Source organism: Danio rerio, chromosome 23 (genome assembly GCF_052040795.2).
Source record: "Danio rerio strain M-AB ecotype USA chromosome 23, GRCz13ab, whole genome shotgun sequence".
NCBI lineage: Eukaryota > Metazoa > Chordata > Actinopteri > Cypriniformes > Danionidae > Danio > Danio rerio.
Window position 1 is genome coordinate 28,852,067 of NC_141043.1, and position 21,753 is coordinate 28,873,819.

The following is a 21,753-nucleotide window of genomic DNA, read 5'->3' on the forward strand; positions in this document are numbered from 1 at the left end:
GGGAGGCAGGGTTGATAGGGTTATAGTGATTGCCAATTGGCAAGTTCGCAACCTCTTGCATGGAAAAGCCAATATAGCAGAAGCCAATTGAAAATGCATTTTTTGGTTGAAGATAAGCAGCACTGCATGCTCCGTCCTGCAGATATGGAAGTTCACAAGGAGAAGAGGTTCATCCGTTTCCTTTTGCTTGTTCTCATACAGCTGGCTTGGGATAAAATGACTTGTTTGGATAGTATTTCAAGAAGAAGTTTGACACCAGGATGAATGATTACTAGAAGAAGAGGGTGTCATGTAAATGTTTCGCAGCCAATCCTCCCATGTCTAAGTTTTGTGCAACAAATTGATATTCAACCGGTGTCAACCTGACACAAGTAATTTAATATGAATGGTAAGGTTATATTTAAAGTTTAAGTAAAGCAATAAGAGTCCAGTTTATAAAATGTTTACATTTGAGTTTGATTGACATTTGAGATTTTTTTAATAACTCACAGCTAAAATGGAAATCGCTGTCGAGAATTGTTATACAGTAGAGTACATTCAAATTATTTTAATTATTATTTTAAAAAATTGCAATGAAATATATTGATCACAGATTATAATTTTTATATTTAAACATTTTTTGTCACAACCATTACCACAAACACCTAATATGACAAATCAGATGATGATTTAGATGATCACTACATAATCACTCAAACTGATGAGCCATTTAACGTTTGCCTTTGATCATTGCTTAGGTTTTAATGTGATTACTCTGACTGCCTCCAGCATCAAAATTAACAACAATTGTTTTCTTAAAAATGATGAATGTTTAAATGGTTTCTGTCATCAGCATTAAATCCAATCAGATCTTTTTCTTCAACAAATTGATGTCCTGTTGTTTATGGAATATACAATCATTCATAGAAAGTCAGCTTCATTAAAAACAAATATATTATTTACATATACATGAGTAACATTTCAGGTTGAAATTGTTTTGTAGGTCATCAAGAACGCTAATTAGAGTTTCTATAATCTAGCATGATCTTGTTGTAGCTTTTGTACAGATTTAGTTCTAATCTCTTCTGGATTACTAAGCAAACACTCCTTTCCAGCACATGTTCGTGATGACGATTCACTGCAAATTGATTGAGCTGTAAAAATGTATTTTCTAAAAGAATTTCTCACCCCATGACCTTTCCCCTATTTGATTTAACTCTGATAGGTCTGGAATAATTCTGACTTGTTAGGTCTGCAACCCACATTTTTAAGCGTCATTGAAAAAAGACAAATTTTATGCCATCACTTATCCTATTATTTTAAGTGCCTCTTCATTCTCTGACTATTTTTGTTGCATGAATAAAACTAAATCAATTTAGCACACTTTTGACTAAATTCAAAATCCCCCATGATTGCAGACTCCTCACCACAAGAAAGTGCCAACATGAATGCTGCCAACCACTTAGGGGCCGGCACTCTATGTGCCATTTGTGGGGACCGGGCCACAGGAAAGCACTACGGGGCCTCAAGCTGTGATGGATGCAAGGGGTTCTTCAGACGCAGTGTACGCAAAAACCACATGTACTCATGCAGGTTAGAGAAAATTAAATATTCTCTAAATTATGATCAAAAATCTGCAATAGTTTCCATCCAATGCATCCAACTATGTCTTTATGTTTTCTCACAGGTTCAACAGACAGTGCATAGTGGACAAAGACAAGAGAAATCAGTGTCGGTACTGCAGACTAAAGAAATGTTTTCGAGCTGGCATGAAAAAAGAAGGTACTTGCACATGTTGTTAGATTACATTCACATAAAACTAGCTAAAAACTAAAACTCACTTGGCTTGTTTGGGAGGTTAGGGGATGAGGTGGCGCAAATAGGAGATGTTGCAACAGCATAGAGAGAGAGAGAGAGAGTTAGCGAGAGACATTTTGTTAATGTTCACTCAACAATGCACTGAAGTCTATGTCTGGTTTATGCTGAACAAACAGTTTAGAGCCATCATAACTGCACACTGATAAAAAAGCGCAACCTTGAGTACGGACGCAACCCCCCCTCTCACAAAGTCAGCTAATATTCCCCATCTCCGCTATCTCAATTGGTTGTCAGAACTGGGTGGCATTCGCTGCTACTGATAACGAAAGAATATGTTTCAATGGTTTAACTAGAGTTGTTTTTTTTTTAAAGTACAACATCCAAAAAAAGTGTTTCTTATTTTAATAATTTGTTGATTAAAAGTAGTTATCTCATCCTCAGCTGTGCAGAATGAACGAGACAGGATTAGCACCAGAAGATCCAGCTATGAGGACAGCAGCTTACCCTCCATAAACGCACTCATTCAGGCTGACGTTCTTTCTAGACAAGTAAGTAGTGTGAATCAAATCAAAGTACTCAATAAGCAAATCCTGGTAAAACCTATAAACTTTAAACAAGACATCTGAAGGTTGGTTGCTTTGAAAAAGTGTAAACACTGCAGTGTTATCAAAACATTGCTTTGTTTGTTTAAGCATCCCAATCAGAACTACATAGCAACACTGGTTTAACCAATGATGCTAGTTTGGGGCAGGACTATCTGATCAATGGTAGACGAGGGATTTGTTTAGGAAACCTGTTCGGAAACAGTCAATACATCTGCAGTTCTGCTGAGTGTTGCTATATCAATTCTACTTTATTATATGACTTGTACATTCTATGTTTATAGATAAAATTATTACTATTCATTCATATATAAAATAATTTGTATTGTCATTTATTAGGCAAAAAAGAAAGTCTTAATGAATTTGTATTTTTATATCCAGAATTCTCTCAGTAGTGTGAATTAATTAAACATTAAAACCTTTTTTTATTAAGGACTGCAAGTAAATAACTGTAACTGGGCAGCTGGTTACAAAAAATAAAACAATTTACTTATTTTTTCAGCCTTTCTTGTGAAACATTCATTTTGAAAATTCACAGATAACAATATTATATTTCAAAATTAGATATACTGTGTATGTGATTGTCCACACACGGGTGAATTAATCATTAAGTTATTGGAATTAAATTGAAAGATGCAATATACAAATGAAGGAACATGGTGATTAAAAAAAGAATACCACAACTTTGAAAATCGAGAACTCAACAATGAAGAAAATGAAAGCTTCTGTTGTTGATTTAAGGAAGCTCTGGAGTTTTATTAGGTTGCCTATTTGAATGAAAGGTACCCAAAGCAATAGATCGGCCGCCAGGCAGCCTGTGACAGAGCACTTCATCACTGGCCTCCAAGAAGCCCTGACCTCACCCCCTCAGTTTTTTTCAATAGGGTACGTTAAAAATATGGTTTACCACCTCTACTAGCTAACATTGAGGAACTAAAAGAAGAAATAACTGCAGCTATCCAATCTGTTATGCCCGAGATGCTAAAGAGAGTGTGGAATGAGTTCGAATAACAGGTTGATGTTACGAGTGTCTGAAGGGGGTCATATTGAACATCTATGAACTTGTTTTCTACTGAAAAAAAAAAACGTTGTTAAGTACTCATCACATGGATTAATTATACGAAGTTCCACCATGTTTCTTTGATTAAATTTTCAAAGTTGTGGTATTCTTTTTGAATCTCCCCATTATTATTATAATCATTAAAGAAAGTAAAAATTTTGAGCAGCTGTGGTGGTCTCATAAATATGTTAGTGGTCTAATAATATTGTTATGCACTGTTTATAAGTAATAATAATAAGATTTAGTAGTAATGTTTATGTTTAAGAGATGTATAGCAAAATACTTATAAAGTATATACCCTCATATAGATTTCATCACCGGGTCCAATCTTGAATGGTGATATCAGAACAAAAAAGGTAGCCGCAATAATGGATGTGTGTGAGTCTATGAAACAGCAGCTGCTGGTGCTGGTGGAATGGGCAAAATACATCCCTGCATTCTGCGACCTCCCGCTGGATGATCAGGTAGGACAAGTTCCTCTTATTTATCTACAAATGTGTCCTTGCAATATTTACTTAAATGCATGTTGGTGTCGACTGAATCCGTGTTTTGTTTTCATTGGAAAAAAAGTTCAGAGATCTCTAGTTTGGGTGGTTAATGTATTTGGATGGCTCAGGTTAGAATATGATGAGCTGGTTTGAAAGTTACATCTCTTCTTGAGACATTCAGAATCATTAACACGCTGAGCACTGAGGCATGCTAACTTATCAGTGTTTTAGCTGTGGGTGAGAGCGTCTCAAACCGCATCTTCTCACACATGGAGACACGCTAAGACTAACCATATGGTCATCATAGAGACTTCAAACAATTCATTGATTTTATATGAAATATTCTAGACATGAAAAGAACTCTAAAGAAAATGTAAAAAAATAATAATATATTTCCATGTTTATTTGTCTCAGGTGGCTTTACTGCGAGCTCACGCAGGAGAACACCTCCTACTAGGAGCTGCCAAACGCTCCATGATGTATAAAGACATTTTACTATTAGGTAAGAAAAGACACATGCGAATATGAGTAGAGTCTTCAAACAATTTAACTAATGTTTTACCTTACATTTTTCCATGATTCTTGCAGGCAATGATCATATAATTCCTCGAAACTGCCCTGAATTGGAGGTGAGCCGTGTGGCTGTAAGAATCCTTGATGAGTTAGTACTTCCCTTCCAAGATCTCCAGATTGATGACAATGAATACGCCTGCTTAAAAGCCATTGTATTTTTCGATCCAGGTACATTAATCATCCTTAAAATGAGATAAGAAGAGCAGAATGTTAAGACTTTTTTTTCCTAATGTGATGTTTTTTTTCTCAACTACTATAGACGCCAAAGGTTTAAGTGACCCAAGCAAGATCAAACGAATGCGGTATCAAGTTCAAGTTAGTTTGGAAGATTACATCAATGACCGACAGTATGACTCGCGGGGACGGTTCGGCGAGCTGCTTCTGCTGTTGCCGACACTACAGAGCATCACCTGGCAAATGATCGAGCAAATCCAGTTTGTTAAATTGTTTGGAATGGCGAAGATAGACAATCTGCTGCAAGAGATGCTTTTAGGAGGTAAATGACTTTTCTTGAAAAGACTTTGTTACAGCAATATGTTTAGAATTTAAGGCTCAATATGTCATTTTCACCACTAGAGACTGTGGATTCACAAAAAACAAAGGCATAGTTTGATGATCTCCTGACAGTGTGAAATAATGGGAGTTTTCGTCTTCATTACACTCCTGTAGAAATTATGTTCATGGATGAGCTAAAGTATTTAAACTAATTTTCATGGTAGTGTGAAGCAGAGCAAGGCTGAATGACGTTAAAGTGAAAGGAGACTGCTGAAACAACGTGGCAGAAAAGCTGTGAAGCTTTTTTAGGATACAGTCCACAACTCCCAGTTCTTCTGCTTGTTACATGCTTAAGAAGCAGCTCTATTTTATCAGACTAAATACATTTTAAGGTTCTGTTATAATGCTGCTTTGTGGAGTCTAATAAAACACACAATATATTAAAGCATCTTTGGTGTTTTCCTGTGTTCTATAAAAAAAACTAACTGGAAACTGAAAGGGTTTGATGTCATTAGCATGGCGAAACAGTACATGGTCCAGTTAAAATTTGTTATTTCTCTAGGTTTGAACAATCTTTGAAATATTTAAATTAAATGTAAATACATAAGTATAAGCAAAAAATAAAACATTGTTCTAGTGGTTGTTGGATATTTTAATGAACAAATCTTACATATAGTAAGTAACCCAGTAACTTCTGGGAACAACTTAATATTAAAAAAGATAGACACTTATATATACACAATACATTAAAATGAAATTCTGCCATTTTTAAGCTGATTTTCCACTGATGGTACGACTCGGCTTAGCTTGATTTATTTGGCTCAGTTTGCTTTCAACTGTAGTTTGGTTTACTGCTTCAAAGTGGGTGGGAATTTAGAAATATCATTGTAGTCGCACTATTGACATCATTGAGGTTTACACAACCAGCCATTGAGAGAAACATCATTTTAAGTTTCATGTGACAGTCATTTATCATTATCTTGCTTTTGATTATTATGTTTTTAAATCAATCTGGTCACAGAAGCTCAAGCATGCTTGCTTGACACGGGAGAACCAATGAGGTCTAGCAGTATGTTTAAGCTTTCTGTTGTCTGTTCACTGATTGATGTTTCTTATGTGAATAAAAGTTCAATCAAAATCTGTCCATCATAAAAGCAATCACATTTCTTTGGAGCGCTTGGTTTTTGCTTGATTAACATGCATTTAATTTGTGACATGTTTAGAAAAAGGTTTTGCATAACATGAACAAAAGCCTCAATTTTCATTTTGCGGTAAACTAACCATTTAACCTCTTACTCTACAAGTTCTTCCCTCATTCTGACCTGTAAATGACCTTTCCAACCATAGATTTAACGACTTCCTTTTCCTGTCAGGTTCAGCTAATGAAGCACCTCACGCTCATCATTCTCTACACCCCCATCTGGTCCAGGAACACCTCAGTAATAACGTCATAGTCACTGCCAACATGGCTACTCCACTTCACAATGGCCAGATGTGTAAGTAACCATCTTCCAGAACTGAACATTTCTCATGAAAGAAGAATATAGGTCCTTTAAATGTGAGAACCATGGACAAACAGGCTTGCTTGTTGGGAGTAATCCCTGCCAGAATCGTAGAAACTAATCAGGCTTATTTTGTCAAAGAAAGCTACTGTAATGCTTTCCTACCCTAATGCCTTGAAAAATTTCATAAGCGTGCTTATTTTGTTGTCAACCAGTGGTTTCGTTCTTTCACATGTTATCATGCTATGCAAATTATCTCTATTTAAGGTGCCATAATACCCCATTGCTGAGCCCTGAACTAATACATCCTCTTGCCCTTTTTTTTCTAAACAGCCACTCCGGAAACTCCAATCCCATCTCCCCCCACAGCCTCAGGTTCTGATCACTACAAAATGGCATCGGGTGTTATTGCTACAGTGCCCAAACAGCCAAGCTCCATCCCTCAACCTACCATCACTAAACAAGAGGCCATCTGATAGCAGAAAAGCACAACTCAACTTCTTAAACTCGCTACTTCTAATAGACTGTGACAATAGATATTTGGACACAGCATATTTTAAATGTATATTCACTAGCTGTTCAAATTAAAGTTTGTAGCAAAGACACTGTGAACATTGAGAATTTACTATTTTTAGAACTTTTTACCAAAATAATTGAGCTTAAAGGTTACTTTAGATATATAGATATGGAACAATTTAAGAGACCACTTGAAAATTGTCAATTTCTCTGGATTTATTAGGTGTGGCGGCTTTAAGTAAAATGTTTATATTTTTTTTATTCTATCAAAGAACTATATTCTATTCTATATACAATTTTTACATAAGAAAATATCATCCACAGTGCCTACAGAAAATCTATCTTCACACCCTATAAAAATCTATATGTTTGTGCACATTACGCACTGCTTTCAAAAGACCTTTGTGATAAAGTATAGAAACACACAGATTATGAGAAGGCTACAAAAACATTTTAAAGACTGGAAAAGCTATTTGGAATGTGGTTTGATTTCAGGATGTATGACAAAGAAAGCCATTATTTCAAAGGGGTATGATGATTTTTTTATAGGCACTTTGGAACATTTTATTTTCATTTGTCTTATTAAAAATCAGGCTTTTCCACTAAATATTTCTGCAAAAGTTTTTATTCTAAATTTGGAAGAAATGTTATCAGTACTTAACCGATAAAACGCCCAAAATAGGCAATGAACTATATGCACAGCTAGTGTTTTTCAGCCAATGATGATGATGAATGATGAACTTGGTTTATGTGACTATTTTCAATTTTATAGGGTTCCTTTAATGGCATCGATGTTATAATGTAATTCAATCATAATCAGTTAAATAGACTTAAGCATCCATTTGGTTGTTAAAGTGTAAAAAGGGATGAAAAACCGTTTAAACGCAGGCGCCGTCATTAGCTGCAGATGAGCGCAGAAATTCCATTGAAAATTCTTGAGTAAAATTAATTTCCATATTTTTAAGGCATGACATGGAAAAATATAATTGAATGCTGTGGTTCTTGTTTGGTCTGATACCCACTTTATATCGTATCTCAACCAGGCAGTGTAGATTGCTGTTTTTTAAAGGAGTCAGATTTTAAAAGCTGCCCATACAAAAAAATTTTGTATGGGATGACAATTAACAGGAAGCCCTGGGGCTGGCTGACAGAAATTAAAAGTCTGTGTGCATAAAACCTATTAACCATAAATCCTTAATCCAAAGAAACTGAAAATTTTCAAATGGTCACTTATGGCTCTTTATGTTCATCCCATCTCATTTGTACAAACTAGTGGTGCATATTTATATTATCCATTCAGCATTCAGAAAGAACCATTTAACAGAAAGGCTATGCAAATTTGGATATCTCTACAAGGAGTTTGAGTTCCATTAATATGTTACAGCAGGCCTGAATTTGATCAGATGTTTGTTCTAATTGTACAGTATTTTCACAGCTTGCTACAAACGACTGGCTCTTATAACACTTTTAGCCTGATAGAATACCTAAACATTTTGTGCCTTGGAAATGTTGTTATTTACCAAAATGCTGGTAATTATTGTTTGTACGCATAGAGTATGTGCATTTCATATTTTGTCTGTATGTGCCATACTTAAAATGTAAATATTACGACTTTCTTTTTTTTTCATAAGTCTACTTTAGAACAGAAAAAAACTTTGGTTTCCTGCTCAACCCCTTAACAATTGTGGCTAGTCAGTGATATAAATTTCAGGAAAAAATGCCACATTCATTTATAGTTTCAAATATTGGTCATTTATAACCAATTGACAATTGCATCCTTCAAAGAGAAGGGTAATTTAAAACATGCAGTGTGAACTGATATTAAATGTCAAGGCTATATTTTTACATAAAAGTGTGTTGTTGTTTATTTTCTTTATCTGCTGTCCATGGATATCATTTTAAATCTTATCTTTAAGTCACAAAAGCTGCTATGATAGTTAAATTAAATTCATCGTTATTCCTATAGTACTTTTACAATGTAGATGTTGTGTAAAAAGCAGCTTAACATGGAAGATCTAAATTGAAACTGTGTCTTTTCAGTTGAAGATTAGTTTCAGTTCAGTGTGGTTTAATTTCACTGCTGGAAGTACAAACACTGAAAAGCAAACCATTCTTTCAATAGTGGGTGTTTTGATAATACATTTCAGACAAATTAAAAAAAAAATGAAACTAAAACAAACCTAACTTTAACCAGTATAGTCTTTGGAGAGCATTTTGCAGCTTAAAGTGGATTAAGATTTCTTTTAAAAGGCAGGCCAATCATGATCACACATTTCCATCTCTCTCCAAACAACAAACCTTAGTTAATAGCAAAAGTTTTCCAGAGCAACTTTTCAGGCTCATAATCATCTCCAGCCGTAAAACCTGCTTCAAAACAAGATGATAAAAAGCGAGTATACGTGGCAGAGCATGGTCAAGGATTTTTAGTGCTGGGAGTGTGTGCTGCTCAACGCTGATAACAGACAATAAAACAATTCATAAAGCAGGCGCCTTTACTGATATAGTTTCTCTTAAGAAATCATTGTCGTGGAATCATATAACCAATTGTGTGCCAATTACTGAATGAACTCCAGGCTAATCAGATCTATAATTCAATAAAGCTGTATTCAAGATTCAACTATTTCATTACACCTAAGCAACCAAGATGTGACAGAAACTAACACGATGTATTAGCTGCATACGAAAAGTTAAGGTTGCTTTTATAACCAAGACTAAGTCAATGAATGAATGATGCAGTTGTGCCAACTTGCTTAGAAAGTGTGACGCTTGCTGCCATTTTTGTGCAACAACACCTATTGTGTTGCCAACAATTGTCAGGGGAAGCTGCTGAAGGTAGGTTAAAGGTGCAGTAGGTGAATTTAGAAACAATTTTTTGTTTTCTTCACATTGCAAAAATAATGATTAAAGTAAATGATCTAAATGTATTTATGTGTATTTTTATATTCTGGGTAAGGCATAAGACTAAATGTTCCCATAATTCTGATAAGTAGCCCAAACTGCCTGTCAGCAAATATAGATTTGTACCTGTACATCTGCACACCCCGTTCAGGCAGACAGATCCCCCGTTTGCGCGTTCATGCACTTTCAGGTGCACTCGAGAAAGTGACAGCGTTAAAAACAAATGCTGAATCAAAGCTTTTTAAAACCTGAATCAATATTGGAGTTACTTTTGCACGCTGAAGGAGGGATGACACCATGGCTGAGGTATTTCTGTTAGACAGGTAATGTTCTGTTTTAAAAGTAATTTAGTCACGCAAAGCTGATGTAGATGGTGTTGTTTTACAAATGGGTTATATGCCCAGAAGTGTTGTTCAGCCCCTGAAATCTTCTGGCAAAAGATTGATGTGACTATTTTCAATTTATAAGGGATCTTTTAAAGTATCAATAATGTCGATTTTTGTTTTATTTAACAACAAAACATTAGTAAATAGCACTATTCCGCCTAGCTTTACTAAAGTAAAGTTGGTTTTATATTCACATAACATTAATTCATTTTTGAACAATGACAACCTATGATGCGGCGTCTATATTGTTTACCATGCTACTTTGAATATTCGGTCTGAAATAGCATGTACAGTAAGTATGGCTTAGTAATAAGTGTAATTCCTGCACCCGGCAGGCCAAAGAATGGCCACTTTAGGACAAAGCGGCATCCTTGCATGCATAAATATTGCACATTATGACAAGTTTTGCTACAGTAGCTACACAATTGAAAATGTGCTAGATATAATGCAGTTTTTCATTCGAAATTGTAGTATTATAACATACTGTAAAGTCTTCTAACTGGCGAATGACATGATCAAGTGGGTTGTCTACTTTCATCTTTACGGTGCACATTCGTGACTTCAGGAGGTGTGCCTTTTACTGTCGCCTCACAGCAAAAAGGTTGCTGGTTCGATTGCTGGCTGGATCAGTTGCCATTTCTGTGTGGAGTTTGCATGGTCTGTTGGCGTGTGTTTCCTCCGGGTGCCCCAGTTTACCCCGAAGCAAATAATGGATGCACTATAGGTGAATTTAATCAACTAAATTGGCCATAGTGTGTGAATGAGTGTTCCCCATCCGCCGTGTAAAACATATGCTGGATAAGTTGGTGGTTCATTCCGCTAAGGCAACCCCTGATGAATAAAGGGACTAAGCCGAAGGAAAATTAATGAATGAATAATAATGTACTGCTTTGTTTGTCTACAGATTATCTGTTCAGTTTCAGATTATCTGTTTAGTTTCACATCCCAAATATTGTCTTATAATTAAACATGAATAAATTTGGTTATTTTTTTGAAAATAAAAAAGTTTCTATTTTGTTACCTAGCCTGAAAATTTGATGAAATTCTACCCAAGCCTCTTACCTGCAACACGTTTGAGCCTGCCCCGAAGGCTCTGATTGCTGAGCACAGACACAGACACTCAAACTCACACCGTTGGTTAAGGCAATGTTGCTATATCGGTAAGCACAAATATTGTAATAAAGGCGCATAGATGGTTTACATTTTGAGCTGAACCAGACTTCTAATGCATCAATTAAAAGTAAGATGGGATATTTTCATTTTTTACCATCGACAAATTACTCACGTCAGAAGAGCACGCCGAATAAACGCCACTTGCGTCATACACCACATGACACAGAATGACCAATGCTCGATTGGCTTCATCCTGTACACGGAACTGATTGCGGATTTCTTTGGCAGGTTGGTCATGTTTACATTTCTGTTCTGTTTTGAGTGAAAATCATCACATCTTAATCGTGCAATAAGTGAAACAGCTTAATAGGATTACGCCTGGCTTTCATATGTAAATTTGCAGTGCTTATTGAACACCATAGCTGCGCTGGGAAAACTCGCGGTAGCTATATGGGTCTGATGTATTTTAGTAAATAGAATACATCAGATTATCATTTAGTACATTAACATAGTACAAATTATGTTTTGTGCATATGATAGTGCTGTTGTTAGGGTATAGAAGTTCAACAACAGTCATTCCCTTAAGAAATAACTTGATATAACTTACTCAAAATTTAAATATGAGGAAGCTTATATCTATAATTTTTTTTCATCTCACGCCAGTTGTATATATTGAGATACATCAAGAAATAGAAAACTATGATATATTACATAACAAAACGTGTAGTGATATTTTTAAAGCTCAATCATGTGAAAAAGTGTATCCACAGCAGATTACAACATTTACAAATTACAAATAGAATGCAGTAAAAATGTAATTACATTTTTGTAAAACAAAAATAAAACATTTAAATATCATACAACCATGAATGACACCACATCTGTAGAATGACTAAAGCTAAGCTTGACAGCTTTGTCTATATAAAAACTTATCCATGACTGCACTATTTTTATTTCTTTCATATTTTCTATGTATAGCCCATGGCAGACCAAAATGGGCACATTGATCTTGGGCCTCCAAGGGACACAGCTGCAGGTTTAGGCTTCCCAGGTCCTCCTCCACCCATCTACACCTGCACTCTGACTCCTGAACTAGTAGCCAAGGCTCGGGAAGAGCTTCAGGAGAAGCCCGAATGGAGGCTGCGGGATGTCCAGGCATTACGGGATATGATACTGAAAGACCACCCTAATCTGAGGACCCGGTTAGATGATGCTTTTCTGCTGCGCTTCCTCAGGGCCAGGAAGTTTGATTATGACCGGGCCCTTCAGCTTCTCCTGAATTATCATGCCAGCCGGAGAGCCTGGCCTGAAGTGTTCCAGGACCTGAAGCCCTCCACAGTCAAGCACGTCCTAGACCTGGGCTTTCTCACTGTCCTGCCCAGGCCAGACCCTCAAGGACGCTACATACTGTGTTTACGACCAGGTATTGAATGAAATAAGCTAGATTTCTGCTTATAGAGTTGAGTTAACAAGATGTTTATCTGACATGAAAACTAAACATTGGGTTTGATTTATTAATAATAAAAAGTCTAATACACTTGTAAAGCCTGGTATAAGAAGTAAATGTAACAGCTTATTGGATCCTGGGTACTACAGGCTACAAAATATTGACAAAATATTTTTTGTCTGTTATGATCACTGTGTCACTTTGTCAAATTATTATTTTTGCCTACTGGACAAGAAACCTTTCAGGCATATGTAAACAAGAGTAAGCAGTTGATAGAAATGGATGTTGTCCTCTATGACACACTATATGATGATATTCTTCTGTCCTGATAGTAATTGTTGTTTTTGAATCACAATGTCAGGCTACATCAAATGGATTGTGCCAAAATCAGACTGATATTGTGTGGTCTGGACCTGCAATTAAACAAAATATGAAAAAAGTTACAACATAAGTTTGCATAATGAAAAGTGCCTATATGCATGGGTGTAACTTGCACAGGGGACAGGGAGGGGCATGTCTTCCCTACTTTTCAAAATCCTGATTGTGTCCACCCACTTTATATGACTTTTTTTTACCTGCATGCCAATCATTTCAAACAGAGGTGAAACACCAAGCATCAGATGACTTAAAAAACATCTGAGTTGGTTAATTCATTATATTATCTCAGGTCAGAATAATGGTATTTCTGTCAGACAGAATATGTCTACACTGCTGATGTTAGTCTAATATTTAGATATTTTTACTGTAATGTAAATATTTTTTTAACTAAAACTAAAAACTGTTTTTTATGCATTAATAAAATAATGATGAACATTTTCATATAATTGGCTCACATATTAATTTTGCTGTTGTCTATATATATATTTTTTTTTTTGCTTTTTGGACAATTTTTGGTTAGTTGTAATTCATTTTGTTTAATCAGCCCGTTTTCCATTGACTTTTGTATCTCCATAGTCCCTAAATAAAGGTAAGTGCAGTAAATTGTATTTAAATCAACAAAAACGTTCCCCTATTCTGTGTCCACCCACTTTTAAAACCAAAGTTACACCCTTGCATATATGCATATTAGTTGAACATTATATTTACTAATAATATGTCTTGGTGATATGATATTTAAGTGCTTACAATGAAAGGTCTGAAGTTGGTACTGTAGCAGCCAAACACACATAATGCAGTACAATATAATAATACCTCCATATTCACATTTGAAAAAAAAATGATGGAAAAAAACAGTAAATGTTTAGGTTGAAAAATTACTAAAAATATAACAGTTACTCTTGGTATTACTTTTTAAAATTTTATAAAAATCTGTAATGTTTACCATGACCTGAAGGCAACATTACAAGTATTTAATTTATTTTGCTCCCTAAAAAGTCTAAACTAACAATTAGATTATAGAGAAAACTTGTAAAAATGTATATAACAGGTTTTTCAGCAATTGTTCATCACATTGATAATTTGGAATCATTACAAATTCATGTATCTGATATGTTAATTAGACTTTATAGGGTTAAGAGCCTATAAAAGAGTTTAGTGCTTTTGTTTTAATCAGAATGACGCTCTTGTTTAATTCATACATTTTTGTCTTTCCCTTTCCTAGGCAAATGGAAGCCTAATGATTACCCATTTGTGGACAACATAAGGGCTATTTATTTGACATTAGAGAAGCTGATTCAGCCTGAGGAAACCCAAGTAAATGGAGTCGTTATCCTGGTGGATTATGCTGGAGTTGGCCTCTCTCAAGCTTCTAATCCAGGTCCACTTTTGGCAAAGAAAGTTGTCGGTATCCTCCAGGTAAATCAATGCAAAACTAGCTCAGCGATTCATTGCATTGAATTTGAGCATCAATCTGCTTATTTTTATTTTGTTTTAGGATGGCTTCCCAATCAGAATAAAAGCTGTAAACATTATAAATGAGCCACGGATCTTCAAGGGTATTTTTGCAATAATCAAACCATTTCTGAAAGAGAAAATGGCAGAAAGGGTAAGTAATCAGCCACTTATCTTGGAATTCGGATTCATTATTCACCTTACCAGATATATTTTCTGACCTTTACTTTTTAAAATAAATAAAACAATACTTGATCATACAGAATTATATTATATTACTGTTATATTATTATTAAATAATTAAAAACTGACAAATGAGTAGAATGTATTGATTAGAAATATAGTGTAAATACCTAAAGATTTAGAATAACAATTACTTAGTATTTTGGGGCTAAAATGTGATAAATATGTACAGTAGTCAACATTCGAAGTGAATCAAAGATGTAAATCAAACTAAAAAGTGTTTCAGGGGTAATTAATGTGTCGATGCTCTTTGGGTAAAGGATTGATAAAGATTAACAGCAACATTTAAAAGTATATAGTCTTATATATTAGTCTTCTGTAAATAAGGGTAAAATGGATGGTAATAAAAAAGCTATTTAAGAACACACATCCAATACTCAATTGTACAAAATATTATTACATTATTATTAAATAATAACAAACTAACAAATGAGTAGGATGTAGCGGTTTGAAAAATAGCGGGAAAAAATAAGGGTTTCAAATAATATTAGTTAGTATTTGGGGGCTGAAATATTAGCCTTCTGTAAATTAGGGTTAAATGTAAGGCAGTAAATAAATATTTCAAGAACACACATTCAATACAATATGTAAAAAAGTTACAACAAAAGTTTAGATCGTAAAAAGTGCAATATATAAAATTAATTGAGCTGCATTACACTTTGTTTTATGCTTGCAATCATCTTTTCATCTTTGACCCATTTGTACACATGTATTTCTAGCAAAGCAGTACTAAAAAACTTAAAAAAAAAAAAAACAAGGATCTGTCTATTTCCAACAGTACGTCCTGCACGGCTCAGACTTGGCCTCTCTCCATCGAGTCATTCCCCAGTCTGTGCTTCCTCAAGAGTATGGAGGAGTATCTGGAAGACTTGACATGTCCGCCTGGTCCAGAACTCTGCTGGAGGCTGAGGAAGAGTTTGTGGTAGAGTTTTGTCAGCCTGATCCTCTGGAGGGCGTCATAATGCCAGACGCCCTGCTGTTTGAGGGTGAGCAAGGTGGCGCACATGGAGAGGACTCCTTCAGACATCTGCGCTCACAGCTTTATTATTGCTACTGACCTTCTACCGATGTGCAGCTGGTTCTGTTGAAACATTTGCTTAGCTATGACCAATTAAGTATTCACAGGTCACCGTATGGGTCTGACTGTGTAATAGATCTGGTATCGAAAGCCATTCAGATGCTGGAAACTTTACGTATATTCATTGCTTTGGCTTAATCGGGTAACTCTGTACTTTAAAATCTGATTTAAATTCATTATCTGAGCTTAATATTAATAGCCATTGAACAAACATCCTAGGTTTTAATATATATCATATATATCAGTATTTATTTTCAGTTATGCAGGGAGCATAGAAATGTTAAAATGGATGTTTTTAGCTTTACATAATTTTGTGTTATGTCTGAAAAAATGCTTGCCTTATTTTAAGATGAAGGGAAAATTATTAGTATTCATTTAGTTAGTTAATATTTCAGTTAGCACATTGAAAATACCCCGAAAAAAGAAAATGCTGTCATAATTTTCTCACCCTCCACTTATTTCAAACCTGTTTGAGTGACTTTTTTTCTGTTGAGCACAAAAGAAGATAAGATGAATAAAGTCTATACTAGAGATGCTCTGATCGATTACTACTCAGTGATCTGGCCGATCTCATATACCAATCACAAGTGTTTGTATTAGCTTGAAATGAGTAAATGTTTGAACGACCTTGCATGTATTTAGGCTTTTTTACCAATAAGAACTAAAAGAACTTCTGTGTTTTTGACAATGTTGCAAGTTCACTAAAACCTGGCTGAAAATATTGCATAAATAGAATAAAAAACATATATAAATTTAACATGAATATTTACTAATATACCTTCTCGTAATATTGCAGTAAACAGTAGTTTATAGGCCTGTTTACTTTTAGTAATGATTTATAGGTGTGCATTTTAATTTTTTGTTCATCAAATATGGGCTGCTAACTTTTTTCTTGATTGAGACACGTTGAATTCTTCTTTTATCATTTGCAGTGTTTCCAAATCTTATTGTTTGTCTTTTTTTTTTTACTTTTTTTTGTTTTGTTTTATCTATTTTCTGTTGAGCCGCTTCTTTCCATGATATGTTCACACCTATATTGCTAAAAGAGACATATTTAAGGGATTATATGCAGCATCCTTAATTTATTCTCATAAGTAAGGAGAGATATCCACTTAAGTATACCTCGAGGAAAATTATGCATTATTAAGCTTAAAACATTACAATCGGTACTCGGTATCAGCCGATCACCTCGACAAGGAATCAGCACTCGGTATCGGCTGCAAAAATCCTGATCGGAGCATGCCAATTCCATAGTATTGTTTTTCCTACTATGGTTGTCATTAACTAATGTTTCCACCATTATTAAAATATCTTCTTTTGTGTTCAATAGAAAATGAAGAATCCAAAAAGGTTTAGAACCAGTTGACAAGTAAATTATTTCATCCTAACAGCCCTAAAATGAATTTGTAGTTTTGATGTATTTTACTGTTCGTGATTGTGCAATACTACACTAATTCACGGTTGACTTTTTGTAGATCTTTGTCATAAGCTTTAAAATTAGCGGGACACCAGATAGTTCTTCATTAAGATATTGTGAGCTTATACTTTACATCACAGCTATATAGCATTTTTAAAGTTGAGTGGCCAAATTCTCAATGTGTGTTTGTATATTGTCATTTGCCAAAAACGAATAGACATTAACTTTTAATGTTGTACAGACCCTGTATAGATACCTGTTTTTTATTATGATTTAAAAAGTAAAATAAAATGAAGAGATGTTATTTCATTTTTATCAAAGCACATTTATGCCTTAGTTTCAAGCCTTACGTTTGGTGTAAGTATTGTATCCATATATATTATAATTTAAGTATATTTTATTATTTCTGTTTGTGGAAATGGTCAATAAACACTGTAATTTTCAGAATTAAGAGTTCATTCTGTTATTTTTGTATTGCTAAAGAGTGATGTGCAGTACTCTTATCTACAAACATGTCATTTTCTCCCCTACATATTGAACAACAGAAATATTTGTTTTGAAAATAAATCTTTATTTTACAATCAATGGTTCAGTAATGGAATAGTACTTGTTAGCCAGCTCTTTAATGAGGAAGGTTTATACTGCTGAGATTCACAACATTTCTCACAAAATACAAAATTCCAGTAACTCCTAAAGAGTTTGCAATAACTATAGATGCTATTCCTTACCTGGATTATTATACATGCTTTTTAAAAACAATACAATATCACAAGGGACTGTTAATATTCCAGAACCAGTTAATATGACTATTGGTGAAATTTGTTTTGCTTTAAACAAAAATAAAAACTACAAAATAAGAGCTCTGTTCCTTGAAAAATACTCTCTCTACCCCTCCTGATATCTCAAATTGGAACAGTCTTTTTGACCATTTAAACTGGGAAAATATGTGGTCCATACAGCAAATTTTTTTTTATCACTAATAAGTAGGCCCACACGGAATCTGCGTGTGCAGAAATACACAGATTTCTGCAGATTTTTAGCCCATCGAGTCTATTTATTTACTTGTGTAAATTTATATGTATTCAGTTATTTTTTAATTAATTTCAGTATTAATATTGACTAATATGAAATTGTTCATATGATTTATTTACAATACAGTTTGTAAAGTAATATTTTCTGTCTTTTAGCAGATATATGAGAGACATTCTTTGTTTATCAAATAAGTGGATCTAGATGGATTTGCATTGAAAACATTAAATAAAAGTTAAAAAGCTTGTATTTTTTATTTCTTAAGTTTTTGGTTAAGTTTTTTTTTTCAAAATAATTCGGCATAAATACGCAGATTTTTTTTTACAAAATTCTCAGTAGAAATAGCAAATAAATGTCAGCAGATTCTGTTTGGCCCTACTAATAAGGTAATGGAAGCCTGTGTTGCAACGGAAATATCTTTCAAATTATTACATAACATTTCCTAGTCAAAAAACTTCTTAAAGAGATGATTTGGATCAGACTTTGTCAGAATAACGCTGAAACTCTTCCTTGCTTATTTGCAACTATGCTTCAGAGAATTGTTCCAAAAGTTATTATTTTTGTTTTTTTTTTATACATATTTTAATGTCCATTTTATAATAACCTTTATTCCTTTTTATGCAGATTTTATATTGATAAATGTGAATTTTCAAATTGCAAGCCAGCATTTATAGCATTTATACAAAAAATTAATATGTATAATCTTTTAAACCTCTAAATTGCTGTTATCTTCTTTACTCACAATTTCTTTATCTATTATATCTCTATCCTCAGATCAGTTAACCTATTGATATTTATTTATTTATTTTATTTTATTTTTTTTATTTCTGTTGTTTTTTTCATCAGTTTTTTTTTTAAATTCTTTATTGGTACCATTGTAAATAGTCTAATGCAGTGGTTCTCAAACTGTGGTACGTGTACCTAGTGGTACGTGGGCTTCCTTCTAGTAATGGTATGCAGAGGAATCCAACATGTCATATGTACTTGCGACATATATTTCAGAATTTATCAAAAATGGTTCATATATGAATATGATGACATATAGTCTATATTTATGAGGTCCACGAAACATTTCCGTTTTGATGAATATGATACTATTGGTTAACACTTTACATTTAAGTAAAGGAGTTTTTTTTTCTTTTCTTTTTTTTACTTTTTAAGAACAGTAGCCTACCATTTTTTATGAACTTATAAAAGCACATTTTAATTTAAACGTTAACATTCTATCTTGTTTGTTTCTGTGTCTTTTTACATATAAGCACAGTACAGTGTTAACTATTTAACTATTAATAATGTTTAAAGTGGTTGATAATAATACATATTCTTAATAACAGTAGTTAATCTGCCACGTTTTTAAACCGTGGAGAGCTGTTGCTGCTTTACTGGGCCTACTACATCATGAAGCATGCTAATAGAACTTTTAATTTGCCAGTAATCTGGGTTAAGCGCTTCCGGTGAACTTTATGTCAAAAGAAAAATCTGCGCGCTTAAGGTCTGTTTTCTTTAAAAATCAGCGATCTCCACTGGCTGAGTGATATCCGATATAAAGTGGGTCTCAAATTGTACAAGAATCTCTGCATTAAATTACATTTTCCCCGCCATGTCTTTATAATATGAGCATTTATTTTACCCCAGTAACGCTATATTCAATGGAGCTTCTACGCTAGCCTGCCGATTCTGACGAGCGAGTGCGAGTAAAAGGCCTTCGTCTCGTTTCACGCTTTAACAACTAAATGAATGCCAACATTTCTTTAACTGGATGTATTTTAATTATGTTACAATATCGATGCTGTAAATGGAACCGTATAAAATGAAAAAAAAAAACTCACAAAAACAGGTCACCGGAAGTTTCTAAGTAACGTTATGGGAACAAACACTAGCCTGGCATATACCCAATTATATTCATCAGGCTCTATATTCTACTGCATCCCAGAATATTACACAGCACCAAAAATGTAAAAATACATATTAAATACATTTTATGTTTTTGTCCACAGCAGAACGCAACTCGCCGTGACGCAGATTCCCGAGTCTTTGTGCTCCAATGAGATGAGCCCTCGTCAAGCGCTCACCATGACAACAAGACACAGCAGTGACGTGTCTTGTAAAAATTTGCATCTGCATTCCTATAAAGCTCGTCGGTTCTCTCTCAGCAATTTCAGTTTGCTCGGTGGTGCTGTCTGTATTTGACTAAGGTGAGTTCAATACCATCGGTACGAGTGGAGCCACGCCAATCCTACGAAGTCCGCTTCGTGAAGCTTCACTCGGGCCCGTAGTTCCTTGCGGTTTGCGTACATAAAAGCAATATCGCGAAGAACATTACGTGTTTGTTGCTCGAAACGTGCCGCCGAGCAACATTTAATGAACACTGGCACGGCCTGGCGCCCGGTTTGGCCGTGCACTCCCTGGAGCGAGGGAACAATCAAGCCCTGAGGACCCACAGAAAACACTGGAGGCCGGTACTGGGACCTCGCTGCGAGGGTTATGGTTATCGTCTATTTTAAACTATAGTTTCAAACTTTAGTTTACTATAGTTTGAAATAGAAACCATGGTAACTGTAATGATTTAACTTTATGCAAAGAGCTTAGAATGACCAAGAGGCGACACTCATTAGAACGTTTCACTGTGAAAGCGATCGGCCGTCCATTGGATCTCATTGCTGTCGCGATGGCAAGCAGCTGCTTTGTTTTTAAATAATTTATTCAAAAAGTGCCTTAAAGCTGAGATACAACTGAGAGACTACAAACTTGTTGATAAAATGGCCACCGCGCCATCTAGTGTCTGTTTCTCAAGTTGTACTAGACTAGAGTGTCGCCTCTTGATGATTTTGTGCTCTTTGCTCTATGTCTGACTGTTGTAATGTTTTTCAGCTGAGTTGCTGTGCAAAGGACTGACTATTGAAAACAACAGTTGAAGACAACCGCGGGTTATATTAACGAGCGCGCGCATTATGTTTCCGTGCTGTTTTCTGAAAGTTTATCTTGTTTAGTTAAGTTTGCAGGTCAAACAAAATAAACTTTACTCTATACACCTGACTCGTGTTTTATTTGTCTTCTACAGCAATTCACAGTCATATAAGTCTGTTGAATGCATTTCTATGCAACATGACTTGACAATACAGTAGTCTAACAAATAGTTATTATAAATGTACCTTCATTAGTCAACAGGTGTAGGTAATAAAAAGTTAATCAAAAATGTCCTAATATATAACGGTAATGTTCTAGTTGTTACATAACTGTATTTATTATTATTCTGTATGTTAAAAACCAGCAGATTTT

At 34.6% G+C, this 21,753-nt stretch overlaps 2 protein-coding genes and 1 long non-coding RNA gene across 12 annotated transcripts in view; 2 read left to right on the forward strand and 1 right to left on the reverse strand.

Annotated features, from left to right (window-relative positions):
* hnf4a (hepatocyte nuclear factor 4, alpha) overlaps positions 1-8,885 on the forward strand; it is a 34,393-nt gene extending 25,508 nt beyond the window's left edge. For 3 of the 8 annotated variants that reach the window (XM_087305184.1, XM_087305188.1, XM_087305183.1), the window contains exons 2-10: positions 1,398-1,572; positions 1,667-1,761; positions 2,224-2,345; positions 3,768-3,923; positions 4,362-4,449; positions 4,536-4,688; positions 4,780-5,016; positions 6,389-6,511; positions 6,851-8,885. In XM_087305184.1, coding sequence (XP_087161310.1) covers positions 1,398-1,572; positions 1,667-1,761; positions 2,224-2,345; positions 3,768-3,923; positions 4,362-4,449; positions 4,536-4,688; positions 4,780-5,016; positions 6,389-6,511; positions 6,851-6,993 — 1,292 coding nt within the window. In that variant the 3' untranslated portion in view covers positions 6,994-8,885. 8 annotated transcript variants of the gene reach the window in all.
* The window catches only part of LOC141380497 (uncharacterized), a 40,262-nt gene extending 28,627 nt beyond the window's left edge, over positions 1-11,635 (reverse strand). For both annotated transcript variants that reach the window (XR_015523658.1, XR_015523657.1), the window contains exons 1-2: positions 11,380-11,635; positions 4,510-4,702 (exon numbers count right to left, since the gene is read on the reverse strand). This is a non-coding gene — a long non-coding RNA (uncharacterized LOC141380497). The remainder of the gene's footprint in view (positions 1-4,509; positions 4,703-11,379) is intronic.
* Positions 10,085-17,892, forward strand: ttpal (tocopherol (alpha) transfer protein-like). 2 transcript variants are annotated; one of them, XM_087305123.1, is made up of 5 exons: positions 10,085-10,254; positions 12,409-12,853; positions 14,478-14,671; positions 14,751-14,861; positions 15,729-17,892. In XM_087305123.1, the coding sequence occupies exons 2-5, from the start codon at positions 12,412-12,414 to the stop codon at positions 16,005-16,007; spliced, it is 1,026 nt and encodes a 341-aa protein (XP_087161249.1). In that variant the 5' UTR covers positions 10,085-10,254; positions 12,409-12,411; the 3' UTR covers positions 16,008-17,892.
* The last annotated feature ends 3,861 nt before the right edge of the window (positions 17,893-21,753 follow it).